The 18,188-nt window shown below is 32.6% G+C and overlaps 2 protein-coding genes across 5 annotated transcripts; both read right to left on the reverse strand.

Moving 5' to 3' along the window:
• LOC120278033 (probable disease resistance protein At4g27220) overlaps positions 1 to 18,188 on the reverse strand; it is a 73,538-nt gene that overhangs the window by 13,627 nt on the left and 41,723 nt on the right.
• Positions 3,286 to 17,305, reverse strand: LOC120278034 (probable disease resistance protein At4g27220). Of its 5 annotated transcripts, none has more exons than XR_005541543.1 (6): positions 17,036 to 17,304; positions 16,676 to 16,744; positions 6,177 to 9,406; positions 5,565 to 5,624; positions 5,107 to 5,342; positions 3,286 to 4,474 (listed from the first exon to the last, which is right to left on the reverse strand). XR_005541543.1 is itself a non-coding variant. In XM_039284928.1 (5 exons), the coding sequence occupies exons 3-5, from the start codon at positions 9,401 to 9,403 to the stop codon at positions 5,270 to 5,272; spliced, it is 3,360 nt and encodes a 1,119-aa protein (XP_039140862.1). In that variant the 5' UTR covers positions 9,404 to 9,406; positions 16,676 to 16,744; positions 17,036 to 17,304; the 3' UTR covers positions 4,484 to 5,269. The 5 variants fall into 5 exon arrangements, 1 of the variants encoding a protein (XP_039140862.1); XR_005541544.1 differs by having other exon boundaries at positions 3,286 to 4,477; XR_005541545.1 differs by having other exon boundaries at positions 16,676 to 16,759.

Consider the following 18,188-nt stretch of genomic DNA (forward strand, 5'->3'; position numbering starts at 1 on the left):
TAAAAATAAAAAATGACAAGGCAAAAATGTTTACTATTGTTATTAATTGAAGTGGTTTATCCACCTTTTAAAAAAAAAATGTTTACTATTGATTAATCCACATTCTAGCAAACAATATTTTCAACACTCAAGAAGTGAACTGACCTCATATTTGAGTTACAAGTCAGTTGGTTTGACCAAGCATATATATATATATATATATTTGAACAATAACATAAATTATAATTTGTAACAATAGAATAAATGTATATAAAACTAGCAATCATTCTAAATAGTGTTTGTTCCCTCCATCCAAACACATCTTTACAGTGAAAAATAAGTAAATGGAAAGAAAAAAGCCTTAAAACATTTTGAAATAGTTTAATTCAAAATATAAAAAATGATAAGTCAAACATGTTAAGTATTGACATAATCTAAAACTCCTTCAATTGATGTGGTTTATCCACCTTTTCAAATAATAATAATAATAATCTAAAACCCGATGATCTCTAATTGCAAAGATTGTAACTTGAGTACGTTATATAATCAACTTGAGCTATTGTATGGAAAAACAAGATTGGTGATGGGCCTTAACTTTCCCTCTTCGATAAGAGGATGATTGCAGACTATAATATGACTATAATCAAAGTAGCTATAGCATAATATTTATAGAATAAAAGATTAAATTAAAGTAAGGATGGCAGTTCAAGAACCAAAAACAAAAAAAATGCGGGGAAAAATTCGTATGGCCTATTACACTCTATTTAAAAAAACTCAGTTCTAATGTTAAAAGATTAAATTACAGTAAGGACAGCAGTTCAAGAAAAAAAAATTTCTAGGGGAAAAATTCGTATGGCCTATTACACCCTATTTTAAACAAAACAAAAACCTCAGTTCTAATATTTCAGACACAAACATAAACTGTGAAAATAGGATTCCAATTTGTAGGTCTAACGGCTTGGATATATGAATCTTAGTTTCAATAAGTGCTTATAAATCAAAACATCAAAAAGATAAAAGAACGTAGACACCGAAATGAAACTCATATGTAAGTTCAATAAAACACAAACCGCATACCTGCAATATCCTTAATTGAAGAAGTGAGTTGCCGGCGAGGAGATTTGGGAAGTTCTTGGGCAGGTTTGCTGATATTTGGGAAAGTTCCTGGGGAGGTCTGCGGAGGAAAAGAAATACAAAATAAATATATATATATATATATATATAGGTATATATTTTTTTGTTAAGCATGGCAATTACAGCCTCTGCATAAAACATGCTTATGTGATGGGTATTCCAGTGTCAGGTGTTTGAGTATGTGTTATATGTCCTAGATTTTACATGTTTTGGGACTGTGAGCTTTTGGTATTAGAATATTTTAGTACAAATTTTAATAGTGGTGTTGAGAGATTTTTTATTTTTTTGAAATTTACTTTCAATTATAAAATATCATTAAGAATTTGATTAGGTGGAATTTAGAGTTTATGGGTATAAATCAGGTAATTAAACCACTTATAAAACTGTATATATATATATATATATATGAAATTTCTCACAATTATTTACATAATTATTTAATTATTTTAGTTTTTAAATTTAAAATTTATTCATTAAAACATTTTTTAATTGCTTTGGGATTTTGAATTCAGTGTCTATTTTTGTTTATTATTTTTCTAAAATTATTAATTTTATTTATTTATTTATTTGATTACCCATAATTTAGTTATTTAATTAATTATTTATTAACTTGTTAGTTAGTATTTATTTAGTTATTTATTTGTTTATTTTAGTTTTACATATTAAATTATTAAACATTTGTGAATTAATCATTCAATTGTTAAGCTTATTACTTATTTTGGGAAAAACAAAAAAAACAAAAACTCAATTATTTAATATAGAAAATGGGATCATGCGAATGGCCACATAAAAATCTTGCTCTCTTTGACAAATCCAGATTGCTACATCTGTCACAACATCATGCATTTTCACATGCCTTTCTTTTTAGCTCTCAGGAAGCAAAAAAACACTAGAACCATTCAGAATATTGGTTAAAAGCCTCGGACTCCGCTTTGTGCGAAATCCGTAGTATCTAACACCATTCGATCAGTAGCCCTTCTCCCACCATGAACCTCATCATCAATGTCATGAACCTCTATCCTATCCCCCCACTGTCCACCACCTCAACTCCCTCCTTTTCGCCTGCATCCTCGACGGCAACCACCTGGAAGCCACGCGCATCTTCCTGGACTTCCCCGTTCAATACAACATCATGACCAATCTGGAAATCTAAAACACCATTATCAAGTGGTTCTGTGAAGCAGGCTACTCTCTCTCTCTCTCTCTCTGTCTTCTCAGTGCTCGACGAAATGCTCCGTAAGAACATCAAGCCCAATCTAACCACTTTCACCCACTGGCTCTCCGGCCTGTATAAAGACCAGCGCTTTGATGATGTTCCTTATAAGGTACTGCAAACTGATGAAGCAGAGATGATTCCCATCCAGGAGCGCTGAGCATATACAATGTCAGTATTCAAAATGGGATGAAGCCAAATTGGGTGACTTATGGACACATGATATATGGTTTTGCAAAGGAGGGGAATTTGGAGGAATCCAAGAAGCTCTACAAAGAAATGATAAGCAGGTGGTGCACCACTGATAGCAGCTGTTATATATTTCACATTGATGCATTATCTTTGTCTGGGAGGGGATTTTGATGCTGCGTTAGAGGTGTGTAAGGAGAGTATGAAGAGGGATTGGATTCCATGCTTAACTTCAGTGTGTCATAAAATAAAAAGACAACTCAACTTGAGCTATTGCAGGGAAAAACAAGCTTGGTGATGGGCCATTAATTTTCCCTCTTCAAGAAGAGGAAGATTGCAGACTAATCTCACCAAAATGTATCAAATCAACTGGAATTAAATGCCAGGAATTAGAAAACCAAGAGAACACAAGAAAGAAAACCAATCCCTGCTCCCAAACACTGTGAGAGAAACCAGGGCCTTTGCTCCACCACAATCAAGACGCCTTTTTCTTCTTCGTAGCCTTTTTTTTTATTCAGTTTCTCTGCAGGTATAATAATGTATCCGCGGAGTCTTGAAATAATCGTGCTCACACGCCTGCTTTGTGGACATGATGCAATTTGCCAATATTGTACACACTAAAAGTAGGACCAGTAGTTTTGATTTGCTCGAGAACCCGAAAAGACGTTTGAGGAGAGACTTCCACCCCGTCCTCCCACATGATGTGAACAGAGGCATCAGCTTCAACGGTCTGAAGGTGCTGAGACACGTGCTGCTCACGTGAGATCTGTGTAAGCCACCACGGCGTCGGCCCGAGCGACGCCGGGAAGCCACCAGCCATGATGAACCAAAATCTAAATCTGGAGATATGGATTCTGAATTAGTGGACTTCTCCAGCCCAGGCTGCTTAGCTGCCTCCTTTTGACTACCTGCGAGGGATTCATCTGCCGTCCAACCCTTAAACCAGAACCAAGCTCAGAGTTTGAGGATGGTTGCAGAGAATTCGCCGGTAGTCGGTTACAACTGGCCTCGCCCCATGGCCTATCATCCCACAGCGGTAACAAAACGTTGGGAGTCTTTCATAATGAACATCAATGAAGACCTTATCTTCATCTTCATCTCCAATCCAAAAACCCCTCATAGATAAAAAAAATTCACCGTGCGTATCTAGCCCGATTTAGAGATGAAGTTTGCTCATCTACCTTAAGAACACGGCCAATCTTGCTAGCAATGTCTTCTAGGATCTCATCTTCCCACCATTCAATTGGTAAATGATGGATTTGCACCCAAATAGCTGCATTAGATAACTTCGCAGTAACGGGTTGAAAATTTGGCTGCCAGGGGAAAAGCTGAAGTACGAGTCCGTTCACAGTCCAGGACCATCGAACAGAATCAACTGCATTGCTTCATGGGAGCTGCAACGAAAGAGAAAAAACCCATTTGGAAAATCCATGATCTGAACTTCTCCCCATTGTTTCCATTGGTTCGATAAAACCAACTTGATATTTTCCAAAAAATTTCGTAATCAATCTATTGATGATCACTGAAACCGAAGCTTTCAATTTATCCAAGGCGGGACCTTGGATAAGGGGAGATGTTTCAGGTTGAAGTCTATCATCTCGAGCAACAGAGAGCCAGTTACGACCAGATTGCGGAGTTTTGGGATGAGCAGTTATCTTCACAGGCACAATTGAAGAAAGTTTAGCCCAAACCCATTTCAATAGTAACTTTTTTCATCAGAAGCAGCAAAACACAAATAAACAAAACTAAGTAACCATCAGTAGCCGAACACCAGTAGAAATTTGAAACAAGGCACAACCAAACCAAACGACCACACAAGTAAACACAACAAGAATCTGAATTGCCACTGTGATCAAAATTGCCTCCATTTACATTACAAGCAATCCAATTACTTCTGAGGTCAAGGGACCAAGCTGCCGAGTCTGCATAATCTCAGTACTTCCAGTTGTTGCATTCCACCTGCTTGTTTCAACAAGAAGATTTATTATGTCAGTTTTGGATGGAAACGCTGTTGACGTTTCCAAGGCCTTGCAAATTTGATGTTGATGATGATGGTTTCTCTTTATCCTCCACAATCGCACAATTTATGAGAATAATTACAGTATCTAAGGATATTTTTTGAGAGTGAGCTTCTTCAACATAACCAATGCTATACTGGAGGAGAGAAAAAGAAGAGCTCTATGAACAAATTTTCACTAATTATGAAAAGGAGGGGATCAGGTCTAGAATGCTAAATGTTGTTTTATGAGCATCTGTTTCTAGTTATATTGTGTTGTGGGAAAATTTGCTAATGAATCCTCATTGTTAACTAGTTTGATAGTAAAAGCAATTTTAAGTTATTTTTTTAATTCTGTATTTCCTGTTGCACTGTAATCGATATCTAAATCAGTTGCATGTTTTACTTATTAATAAGTGATTTCTTACTTTGTGTAGGTGCACAACTACCTGACATCAAGGAATGGTTGTAAGCATCAACTCGAAATTGAGAAGTCATTGAGACCGTGAAAACTCAAAACTATGCAACTTGAAAGAGTTATGCTTATCAATCACATAATGTCATTTTATAAATTGAATAGAGACACTGTTTTTACCATTCATAGCAGTTAAGTGTCCTTTATCCTTCAAGCTGCCGATCAGATTCCGAATCACCTTCCTCTTTTTCTTCTTCTTCATCTGTCTCTTCTAATTCCTCTTCTGTCTCGTCTTCCTCTCCTCGTTATCATCTATCTCTACTTCCGAATCACCTCCCTCTTTTTATTCTTCTTCTGCATTATCTGTCTCTTCTTCTTCTCCTTCTGCATCATCTGTCTCTCCTTCCTCTCCTTCACTGAGGCATTCAATATGAAATTATTGTTTGATGCTTACAACTAACAAATATTTAAAATATCTTATGATTAATAATTGCTTATTTCATTTCCATGTAAGTATTCAGGACGAAAGTATAAAATGAAACATTAAAAAAGAAAAAAAATACAACATTGGTATTTAATCTAAGTATAGGTTAGAAGATAATAAAAGCAATTAGCACTTCACATAGATCAAATCTGACCTTTCATCATCAATGAGGTCCAACATGGCTGCATCATCTGTCTCTCCTTCCTCTTCTTCACTGAGGCATTCAATATGAAATTATTGCTTGATGCTTACAACTAACAAATATTTAAAATATCTTATTGTTCATTGCCACGTAAGTATTGAGGACGAAAGTAAAAAAAAAAAACATTAAAAAAGAAAAAAAATACAACATTGTTAATTAATCAAAGTACAGGTTAGAAGATAATAAAAGCAATTAGAATAAAAAAATGGATAAACCACTTCCAATGAAAAACAGAGAACAGAAAACAAACCACAAACAACCACACTAGACCCCTCAAAAACAAAAGCAACACCCTTGCCCCACAAGCAGTGAAACAAGCAATACAAAACAAGACCAGACCCCGAGAATAGCCCAGCTATCCTCCAAAAAGCAATTAGCACTTCACATTGATCAAATCTGACCTTTCATCATCAATGAGGTCCAAAATGGTTAAACCTATCATTTTTTATTTTTAATTTTTTTAACACAAATTTGTCACTTGTGATCTAAATGCTGAAGGAAATCAAATGAAGACATGGAATTTTAGCAAAGATTGAGATGAGAGGGGATGTTGGATGCTCTTACCTTGTGTCTTTCACTAGTTCATGGGCAGGTGTACGGGGTCCGAACAAAGGATGCTGTAGTTTTGGGCATTCTATTATGCCTGAATGTGTAAGATGTAACCAGTCAATCGGGAGTGCTGTGGGGTGACAGAAGGCAGTGAGTTGAGGCAAATTATTCAGGAAGAGTTCTTTCAAATTAGGAAAAGGGCTATTGTAAGATTCACTATCAACAACATGTGTGGATGTGCTTGCAGATGCTTCCACTATATTCTCTGTGGAAATCACCACAGCCTCCAATGCATCACAATCTACTATATCAAGCTCACTCAAATGTTGCATGCTTATTGCTTGCTTGCAGGAGAGAAGATGCGTTAGTCTTGGACAAGACCAGATCCTGAGTTCTCTTAGCACCTGGAAATAGCACCGGGTTTGCGAAGAAGAAGGACGAGGAAAGATCATCCCAATCATCTCTGGGCAATATCTGATATCAAGATTCTCTAGTGCTGGAAAAGGATCTGCCAATATTGCCACTGTCTCCATCTCAGATGAAACTACATATCTCACTCCACAATCACAGATGTACAAATCCTTCAAGTTTGGTAGGCATTGGAATGGTTGTAATGCATTCTGTAGACTCCGGAGGCCTATTAAATAGAGATCCTTCAGTGTTGGTAGCAATTCAATTATGTCATGGGCTCCTTGATCACATGGGAACAGTTCCAACATCATAGGGCAATTCATAACTTTTAGTCTCCATAGTTCCCGCAGATTTCGCTGACAAAGTCTGGATGGTATTAACTTGGTCAACCTAGGACAATTGTCCATGACCAATTCATGGAGTTGGCTAAGTGGGATTTCTTCATGCAACGATAACTCATCGCCCAACAACTTGGTCAACTTTGGCCAGTTGACAACTTCAAGACACTTCAAACTTGAAAACACGAGCGGTGGGATATCGCTGTTCATGGAAATCAGTTCAGTTTCCTGAAATTGTACTAATTTCAACGCTGTTGTTTTTTCAAGTAACTTCTTGACCCAAACAGCCAAGGGCTTCTTGGTTCCCCTCAGTTTGAGAGATCTTCTATGAATGGTTAAAGGCAGATGGCATGCCTCACCTTGGAGAAAAGAAAGGCCAAATTCTAGAAGTCGATCAGCCCAAGAATCTAGTGAGACTAGCTCCTCCTGTGACAAGAAGGAATCATCGAAATCCAGCCCATCCATGATGAATACGTGAGTTAAATGCCTCGAGCTAATCAACTCTTGAAAGCTACCTACAAACTCGCCTAGGAACAATTGTTCTAGCCGTGGAAATCTTGGCAATTCGTTGGAAAAATAATAAGTAAGGGAAGGTGAGCCTCCAGTATACAAATGAACACACCTCAGATTTTGTGCCCATTCTAGACCTTCTGGAGCAATGGACACTTGAGCATTATTCAGAATAAGTATTTCAAGCTTCTTCAACCCTTTAATGTGAGATATATCTTTTAGATAATGACAATATTCCAGGTTCAATGCTCTGAGATTAATGAGACAAGAGAATGATTCTGGCAGCGATTTAATACCGGTTTGACTCAAGTCAAGAACCATCAGAGATCCCATATGTTGGAAGAACATTTCTGGGATGCTTGATAACCTTTTGTTGAGTCTCAGGATCAACATCTCAAGTTTTGGATATTGCATTGGATCAGGAGGAAGATCTTTGATATCAGTGTTCATCAATGAAAGCCTTCGCATCTCACTCTCAGTAGTTCTTGGCCACTCTGTCAAGCCTTGCCCAGCTCTTACATAGAACGCATGATCTGCCGCATCACCGATCTGTATCGCCACATCCCTAACAACATCATGCATTCTTACAAAGTCTTCATGCCAACCTTGAAGAAGCAAACCACAAGCTTTTAGATAGTCAAGCAGTAGATCCACTCTGCTCTGTGCTTCGTTTAGAGTTTCAACATCAGCCAAGAGGCCCCCTCCTACCATCATATGCATCAGTTCATCTTTAGGAATATTTGTATCTTCAGGGTAGAGACAACAGTGCAAGAAGCAAGACTTGGCTGCCTTACTCTCTAAGAAATCGAAACTTACTTTGATGGAATGAAAAAGTTTTTTACTCACGCCTTCGAGATCCACCGTCTTCACCCTTTTTAGCTGCATCAACACTACCTCCCAAATCACAGGTCTCTTACCCTTTAGTGCTGTGCCAAGAACCACCAGTGCCATAGGCAGACCAGCGCACTCTCTCATCACATTCCATGCCAATTCCCTTATTGTGGAAGATTCTACTGCATCCCCTGCTCTTCTCTTGAATAGACTCCAAGATTCTTCATCTGATAATTTATTCAACTCAACTATCTCTTGGCAACTCATTCTTTCACAGACATATTTGTTTCTTGTTGTGATCACCAATTTGCAAGTGGTAGCCATCTCTGGAAGTCGAATCCCAACCTTTGACAGATCCAACTGCTCCCATAAATCATCTAATATCACCAATACTTTGTTTCTTGTAGTCGTTAATCTGTCTGCAAGTTTGAAAGCTCTTACTTCTAGACTTTCTTCCTCTAATTTAAAACCCAAACACTCTGCTATCTCAGTTTGAATTCTCTTCAGATCAATGTTTTGTGATATGGTCACCATCACCACCTCACCAAACAAGCTCTGCTCCTTGGCTTGCTTCGCGGCGTCTTTGACTAACATCGTCTTTCCCACTCCTCCCATGCCCCAAAGCCCAATTGAGTGCACAGCTTCATTCTTCAGTGCTTCAAGTATTTTCCTCACATGTGACTCCCTTGAATCGAAAATCAGGTAATCTTCATTATACAACAGAGAAGTTGTAGTGCTTGGGGGTGGACGCTCGTGAGACACTATATCAAAATTGCGACTTCGAAGATCATCATCAATGGTTTTTATATGATTAGCAGCATCTCTTCCGAGTTTGTAGTGCAACTTTATGTTTAGAAAGTAATTGGTGGAGATCTCGGAAGCTAAATCATCTCTGATTCTCTCCACCTCTCGTTTCATTCTTTTTACTTCCTCGAACCAATTTTTAATTTCACTGACTTCCTCTTCAGCTCTCTTACGTTTCGCTGTATCAACTCTTCTTTGGATATCTTCCCGACGAGCATCTAGTTCTCTAAATTTAACCTCCAACTTGCCAATGTTGCTTTTGTAGTACCAAAGGTAGCCAATGTGTTCTCTAATGAAGGCAAATGCTTGAGTGTCAAACGCGGAAATGATATTAATTAACCAGTCCATTCTCTGGCAACCCGCAACCATGCATGCACAAAGAGGAAATGTCAAGTTTTTGAACTTTTTCTGTTTTAGAAAATAATTTGTTATATAATAACGTATATTTTCAAAATGAGCTATTAAGGATTATGTTTTATGATGGGTACAAATGTTTATAAACTCTCTATATATATATATTCGCATCGACAACAAAAACACACTAACAACGCGTCAAAGAGACAAAGAAGATGTCTCTTTGGTCATGAGGTGTATCACTCTCTCTGGTCTGCCTGCCGTTGGTGGGTCAAAATCCAGACTCTATTTACAACATTACACGATCCGAGGCACGAGATAACATGCAATATTTTGCACTGCTCCTTGGCTTGGCCAAAGAGATGATATGGGTATTGTTAAAAAATGTAAATCCTAACTCTAATGGCGAGGAATGATGAGAATAAAAAAAATTATTGGATAAATCACGTATATAAATAATTGATGGATACATTTTTAAAACTAAAAAGCAAGGTGAAAGTTACAAAAGAAAAAAAAAAACAACTAAATTCCAACTTAGTTGGTGGTTAATTATTATAAAAATAGTATAAAATTTTAAGAATTTTTAAATAATTTAATTTTAAAAATGATAAGACAACAATTAATGTTTACCATTAGTTTTTTTGTTTTTCTATTTAAAAAATGTTTACCATTAGTTAATCCATCTTCTCACAAACAATGTTTTTAAAACTGATGAGGAAGTAAACCCAAATCACATCTGGGTTACAAGTTGATTGGTTTCAACTTCACCGGATATATATATATATATATATATGAATAAAAACATAAAATTATAAACATATTTTATAACAATCAAATAATATATATATAACTAATAATTATAAAATTGGAATATAAATAGAAATATAAGCTAAGTGTGTTCACTCTTGCATTAATAGCAAACTCAAAGACAAAATTAAAAACAGTAAAGTCAAATTTACCCATTGTCTAAAAATACTATATTAGCAATTTGGAAATAACAATATATCTGGAATAGTGATCTAACAAAATTTTAACAGAACAAGGTAACACCAAAATCTTTTTAAAATTTTTAATTTCAAAACCTGCCAAAGATTTAAAAATTTAAATGTCTTTTCTATAAAATCTCTTTTATTAATTTTCCTAAAAATATAAATTATAATTTTGTTTTAATAAATAAAAATGAAAAAAAATCTTTTTTAATTGAAGTTGTTTATCCACCTTTAAAAAAAAAAATATACCTAAACCTTAAAGCTACCGAAAATAAGAAATAAACTTATTTATAGTCATAGGTTAAACAAGGATGGAAGAATGCCATAAAAAAATTGGAGTCAAAAGTTTTCATCGAGATTAAGATAATGAATGTGGAATTTATTTTATTATTATTTATTTATTTAATGTGCAATGTGTGAATGGTGAAATACATCCAACAAAGGAATGGAGAATAGTTGCGCAATGAAAAATTTGTTATGGAAACCAATCATTAATAGTTAAATTCTTATTTAGGCCTTAAGTGTTTTGGATTAAAAAATTGAATAAATTAGAAACTCGGGTCTACCTAGTACTTATTCAACCGGCTGGTTTGCTAAATAACTGGACTACACTGTTGCTCGATACCTAGTTCTGCCAGTCCGACAGGCAGTATATATGTACATAGCTTGATAGTTTGAACTAAGGTTTATAGTTCATATAAGGATACCGGAGTGACTAACTACTGGTAAGAGGCTTGGCCTAGTCCCGTTACTTCTTATCTTTAATACAGAGCTCACTGCACCTTATCCGAGAGAACACGAACCAAAGTTCCCATGTCAAAACCCCTTGAGTACTTAGATTTAGAGTTAAAGTATGTGCAAAATAAACTTGCTTAAGATAATATCCATTATTACTCTAAAGATCCTCAATTAAATTTATTGTGTGACAGTTCTTATCTTATTTTAAACAATATTCATGCTTGTAGAGAATTTTGCTATAATTCTATAGAACGCTTTGCTAATTTATCGATTAAGAAAAATAAAAAACTTAAAGAAATCGATGAGAAGCTCGAGCATCTCAAGCAACAGAGAGATATTAGGCTTTTGAAAAAACTACCAACCAGAGAAGATTAGTCATAGTTTAAAAACATTACTCACAGAAAAAAAAAATGTGGACTAACCTAATGAACTCTAATTGCAGAGGTGATAATTCAACTCAGATAACTACATCAGGGAACATCTACACAAATATTCTAAAATGACAAGGCAACTCAATTAAGTTATAATGTAAAGAAAGAGAAGCCTGGTGACAAGTCACTAACTTTCCTTCAAGAGGATACAGATTGGATGCTATAATACTCCTGTTTCTTTATAAATGTCCCAATTAATTGAATATCTTAAATTAAAAAAAAAACTAATTGGTTCGCATAATTTAATTAAAATTTTACTTTAATCTCTAGCCTATTTCTATATATAAATAATGCTTCTTAGAAAGAAAAGCAAATTAAAAATAAATAAATAAATATATATATATATATATATACATAATGAATATTTTGTGTATAATAAAAAGGCAAACATTGTGTTGGTAAGGCCAAAATCCAACAACGTATATGCTCTAAGACACAAGGCAACATGCAATATTTTCATTGCGCTTTGGCTACTCCGAAATGGTTATACGGAAACCCCAAAGTGTAAGGGTGGCTTGATAGAGATAATTTTTAAGAATAAAAACAAAAAAAAACAAGGAGAAAAGCCCAAAGGACCAAATAAAAAGAATAAAAGTTTTTAAATAATCTAACTAAAAAAAACACAAAAACAAGACAACTCAAAGATATTGGCTAATCATTTAAGCTAAAACCTAAAGTTAAAATATTTATAATATAATATTATTTTTAAAAAAATATTTCAAATGAATTAATTTCTAAAATTAATATATTTTTAAAGTTGACAAATACATTATTTTATTTTTATCCTATTTTCAATATAACAATTTTTCCTATAAATAGGAAGCTCAATCTAAATTGTTTAGTAATAATTTGAAATTAATATTTTAAAATAATTTTTCATATAGTAGAGGTTCCATGCTTTCAAAATAAATCAATAACCAATATTATTGAGATGCTCTTCCTGAATGAATAGACTTTCCTTTTTCCAATAACACAATCATTTTGTCTTCTATTTTTTTATAAATTACCAAAACTTTCTTCTAAATATGAAGTGTGGAAGGATTTTATGCAACAATCAAACAATTATGATAAACGATGCATATATATTTTTAACAGTCGCGTTTTGAAGTTTTTTTGTTAATAAGAATAAATTGTAATTTTTTCCTATATTTAACTATTAATTTGATCATATATACATACATATGTATATATATTAGAGTAAAGAATTGTATACCAAGTGCCAAGCAAAGAAAAGAAATTTTCCATTCAAACTTTTTTTTAATATATATATAATATAATATAATATTTAAAACATTTATAATATTAATATATTAAGAAATATAATTATTTTTCAAAATATGGATATATTACTCTAACTTATAATATATTAAATCTAGTTTATACGGCAAATGTTGTCTTTTTGAGTTTTTAAATAAAACCAATTGTCATTAATTATTATTATTACTAGGCATTCCCCCGATTCACATCAATTTTTAAAATTTTGAGTTCTAAAACAATATCATATATAAAATAATATGATTAACCAACTCTTACAATAGAAACTATTTATACCTTGAATTTCAAAGGCTTTATGAACATTTATTACATAAATAATTAAATATGATCAATGTGTTTCAATTATTAATATAATAAATAATATAAATAAAAACTTAAATTTTTAAATAAAATTAAGTGTTCCTTGAAATGATCTTGAACCAAATTATACATCTACTAGACTAGGCATTTCGCATTGGAGTTTTTAAAATTTTGTGAGAAGTTTTGAGACAATATCATATATAAAATAATATGATTAAATAACTCCCACCATGAAATTTATTAATACCTTAATTTTAAAAATCTTACGGACATTTATTACATAAATAATCAGGTGTAATTAATGTTTCTCAATTATTAATATTATTATAAATATTATAAATACAAACTTAAATATTATAATAAAAAATTAAAATTGTTCTTTGAAAAGCTCTCGGAATGGATTATACATCTACTTTAATAGTATTTATAGATTATTATTTTATTATTATTTTGATAATATTATATATATAATTAGGTTTTAATGAAACGGTAACACCACGTAAACTTTCATCCCTCGAATCATAAATTGCGACATTAGAATTATTTTGCTTTTTTTTTTGGAAAAAAAAAATATTTTTCCAAACCTATAAACGTTAAACCAACACCCCCCTTCCGAAAGTCATCGATAATTACCCTTAACAGGGTAATCATTGAGAGATGGGGAATTCATTACCTCTCTCAAAGGCATAGGTCATTCCCCACATATTACGGAAAATACTTATTAATGAGAATTAAAATTACATTTTTGCCCATTTCAAAATAAAAATATTATTTGTATATCCTAACTTAAAACCTAACCATCTTTAATTAACTTAAATAATTGACTTAATTAATTTCAGTTAATACAATTAATAATTAATTAAACTTAATTAATCTAATTAATAAAATAATTGATTAACTTAATTAACATAATTAATAATCTTAATTAATTAACCTAATTAATTGAGTTAAAATAATTAATTAACTGAATTATTCTTAATTGTTATTAAACATGTATACATAATTGTTTTTTTTTTAAGGATATAAAGGTAATTGTCTCATATCTCCTCCACTTACTTTTTAAGTTCATTATGCATAATCCTCTCTAGCCAAACACAATTTTCATTTCTATCCTCTCCCCATTACCCTCATTCCTTTTTTTATTCCTGTTCTATCATCCAAATGCACCATAAATACTAACCCACAAACCCCAAGGATAAGAATTTAGGGTCTAGAGTTTTTAGATTAAGATTTAGAGTTTTGGTTTTACAATTTTAGGTATAATTTTTATAGTATTTAGGTTCACGATTTTATGATTTTAAAAATTTATGAATTTATACGGTTTATAAGAAAATAATGTGGATGATGACATAAATATCAACAATGTTAACATCCACGTCATTTAAAAAACTTATTTAAACTGGTGTGGTGATTTATAATTAGACGGATATATAATCTAAGGTGGTCTGACCATTTCATATAATCCTTCCCCTCTCTCTCTCTCTCTCTCTATATATATATATACATATATTCAAGTAGAGAGTTATTTGCCACTTGAAAAGCAATGAAAATTTTTTCCTTTCAAAACTTATCCGTAAAATTTTTTTTAATTTCTAATTCAAATTCAATTTGCGAGGTTAATATCTTTTCAAAACTTTTCAAAATGTATATAAACCATCATATCTCATAATATATTAAAGTTAACATTTGCTAATTTGTAAATGATATATTTGCGAGATTAATTTTTTAAAGCATTTCCAATAGTTATCTTATTCAATACTGATTCAATTAAATTCATGAGATTGTCTTTTTCAAAGAACTTTCTGAAATATGAATACATTATCTACCTGATAATATATATCAAAGATAATTTCCGTTTATATTTCGATGTTAATTCAAGTTGAAAACAACCAGAACACCAAGGGTGAAGATCGAAACAATGAGATGAGAAATACAAAAGAGGAAGGAAAGAGGAAGCCTCCTTAGCATATAAATCATCTATTGCGATTATCTTCAATGTGCATCTCATGGGGTATAATTTTAATATTAATTAAATAATAATTGAATGTTAATTAATAATTTTTTAAATAAATTAAAATAAGATATGTAATTTAATTATATTAATTAAATATAAAAAGAGAAGTAATAAACATATTAGAGGAAAATTACCCATATTGGGGGAATGGGAATTTCCATCACATTACTATCTTCCAAATAAAAGACACTACTTATGGAGCAAACAACTATCATTCTAAGGGGTGTTTGATTTTTGTGATTCCTAACGAGTGAAGATTGTATGAGTGAGCAATCCTTCTTGCTCATTCTTTATTCACCCCTTGGGATAAATGTTTAATTTACCCATCTTAGTTAATAATTAAAATAGTAATTTAATTTAAATAATAATTATATTAATCATTTTAATAATAATTAATAACACCTTATTATTAGAAAATAATCTAATTCAAATAATAATTAATTAAATAATTTTTATAAGTAAGTGAAATATTTTACTCGAAAATAACACTAGTCAAAATAATTTATAATTAAAAAATTATTATTATTTGATCTACTATTTTTTTTCTTGTTCCTTAAATTAAATATATAAGTCTTTTTATCACAAATTTTTTTATTTTTCTCATTTTTCACTGATTTATCTCTCCTCTTATATTTTATCAACCATACACATTATTTATTCTCATTCACACTCCCTTCTCTCTCTCTCTCTCTCTCTCTCTCTCTCTCTCATTTCTATTCCTATTTACTTCCTCTTCTCCCCAATTCAAAATCCAAACCTCCTAAAAACTATTAAATAAGGAAAAAAAAAAAGTCAAAATAACCGAATGGAAACAATTAAAAAAAAAAATCTTTAAGAATTTTGAAATAATTCAATTCAAACAAATAAAAAAAATGATAAGGCAAATATGTTGACTATTGACATAATCTATAACCTCATGATCTCTAATTGCAAGTATTGTAACTTCAGTCTGTCATAAAATAAAAAGGCAACTCGAGTTATTGCAGGGAATTACAAGCTTGGTGATGAGCCATTAATTTTTTTTTTTTTTTAAATAGATAAACCACTTCAAGTTAAAGCAAATTTAAAGAAACAAAACATATGTTCACTAGCCGTGGACCAACAGCAAAACAAAAACCACAAAAAAGGAGTAACGGGCCATTAAGTTTCCCTCTTGAAGAAGAGGAAGATTGCAGACTATAATATGACAATAATATCGAAGTAACTATAGCACAATATTCATAGAATAAAAGGTTAAATTAAAATAATAAGCACAGCAGTTCAAGAACAAAAACAATTGAGGGGAAAATTTCGTATGGCCTATAACACTCTCTATTCCAAACAAAACAAAAAACCTCAGTTCTAATATTACAGACACTAACATAAACTGTCAAAACAAAATTCCAATTTTTAGGTCGAACGGCTTGGATATATCATATATGAATCTAAGTTTCAATAAATCCTTATAAATAAAAATTAAAACTATAAGCACCAATATGAAACTCATATGTATGCTCAGTAAAAAACACAAAGCGCGTACCTGCAATAACCTTAACTGAAGTGAGTTGATGGAGAGGAGAATAGACAAGTTCCTATGCAGGGCTGTGGTCTGTAATGGATAAATCTTCAAGAGAATTAAACAGATCTAGATCAATGCTCTTACAGTCAATAAGAACAGATCATTCACCAATGAAATCAGAAATTCAGTCTTCAATTCTATTCAATTACTCAATACTGTCTTAACTTCAAGCAATTTCAAGAGTAATAACAGTTTGAGGTCTCAGACCCTCAATTTTCATTAACTGATTCATCAACAATAGCATGATCTACAATTCTTCACTCAAACATTCAATGGGAAAATTAAGAACTAATGATAACCAAGTTTAGAGAATAATCTTACCAAAATGTATCAAATCAACTGGAATTAAATGCCAGGAATTAGAAAACCAAGAAAACAAGAAAGAAAACCAATCCCTGCTCCCAAACACTTTGAGAGAAACCAGGGCCTTCACTCCACCACAATCAAGATGCCTTTTTATTCACCAGAGCGCCTTCTACTTCTAATAGTTCATAACCTTCTTTTATATTCAGTTTCTCTGCAGGTATAATGTATCCGCGGAGTCTTGAAATAATCCTACACTCACGACTGCTTTCGTCAACACGCGTCTTTATTTTTTTATCCTCCACACGCATCCACACAAGCTCTTTATTTATTTCCGTAGTTGCTGCGTCCCCGTGCCGAGCCAGCTAATGAGAGAGGCTAACTTTGTTTGAAGCGAGTGGGAGTTGGTGCGGCGAGCTCGTGAACGAGGACAAAGGTAACACACAGGATGAGTCCACATACTGCAGCCCATGTGATACAAGACAAGATAATGAAAGGCTCAGCTTCGTTTGGAGGGAGTGGAAATTAGTGTGGACTGTGAGGGCTGTGGATGAAAAGAAGAGAGAAAAAGAGGGTGGAGTCCACAGCTGTACCCGAACCGGAAATGCTAGCATGTGATATTTTTCTCTTTTCCAAATATAAGTTAGCAATTTTGGTAAAAATGATGTCTTGATGCTATTGAATTGGTCAATCTGGCACAATTGTCTTTGTTCATACATGGGATTTGTTCATGCTTTAATAGCTCGTCACCCAACAAATTGGTCTAACTTGGCCAGCTGACAACTTGAAGATGCTCCAAATTTGAGAATGTGAGCGAGGGGATGCTGCTGTTGATGAAAATTAGTTCAGTTTCCCTGGATCTCTACTAATACCAAACTTTTTTTTTTGTTAAGTAATCTTTAGACTTAAAAATCCAAGGAATTGTTTGCCATCAGTTCAGTTGCAAAGATATGATAGAATAAAAAAAGAATATGTGTATCAAATTACCTTCGTCAATTTTAATTTATAATGAATAAATTAATACAGTGTTACATATACATTTATTCTATATGATAGAATAAATTAATCCACAGTAATTTTAGACAAATTCTTTATATTTCAACAGTTGCATAGTTATAACTTCATCTTCTCCTAACCTATCTTATTCATCTCAAACAACTTATAAAAATTC

Source organism: Dioscorea cayenensis, chromosome 15 (assembly GCF_009730915.1).
Source record: "Dioscorea cayenensis subsp. rotundata cultivar TDr96_F1 chromosome 15, TDr96_F1_v2_PseudoChromosome.rev07_lg8_w22 25.fasta, whole genome shotgun sequence".
Lineage (NCBI taxonomy): Eukaryota > Viridiplantae > Streptophyta > Magnoliopsida > Dioscoreales > Dioscoreaceae > Dioscorea > Dioscorea cayenensis.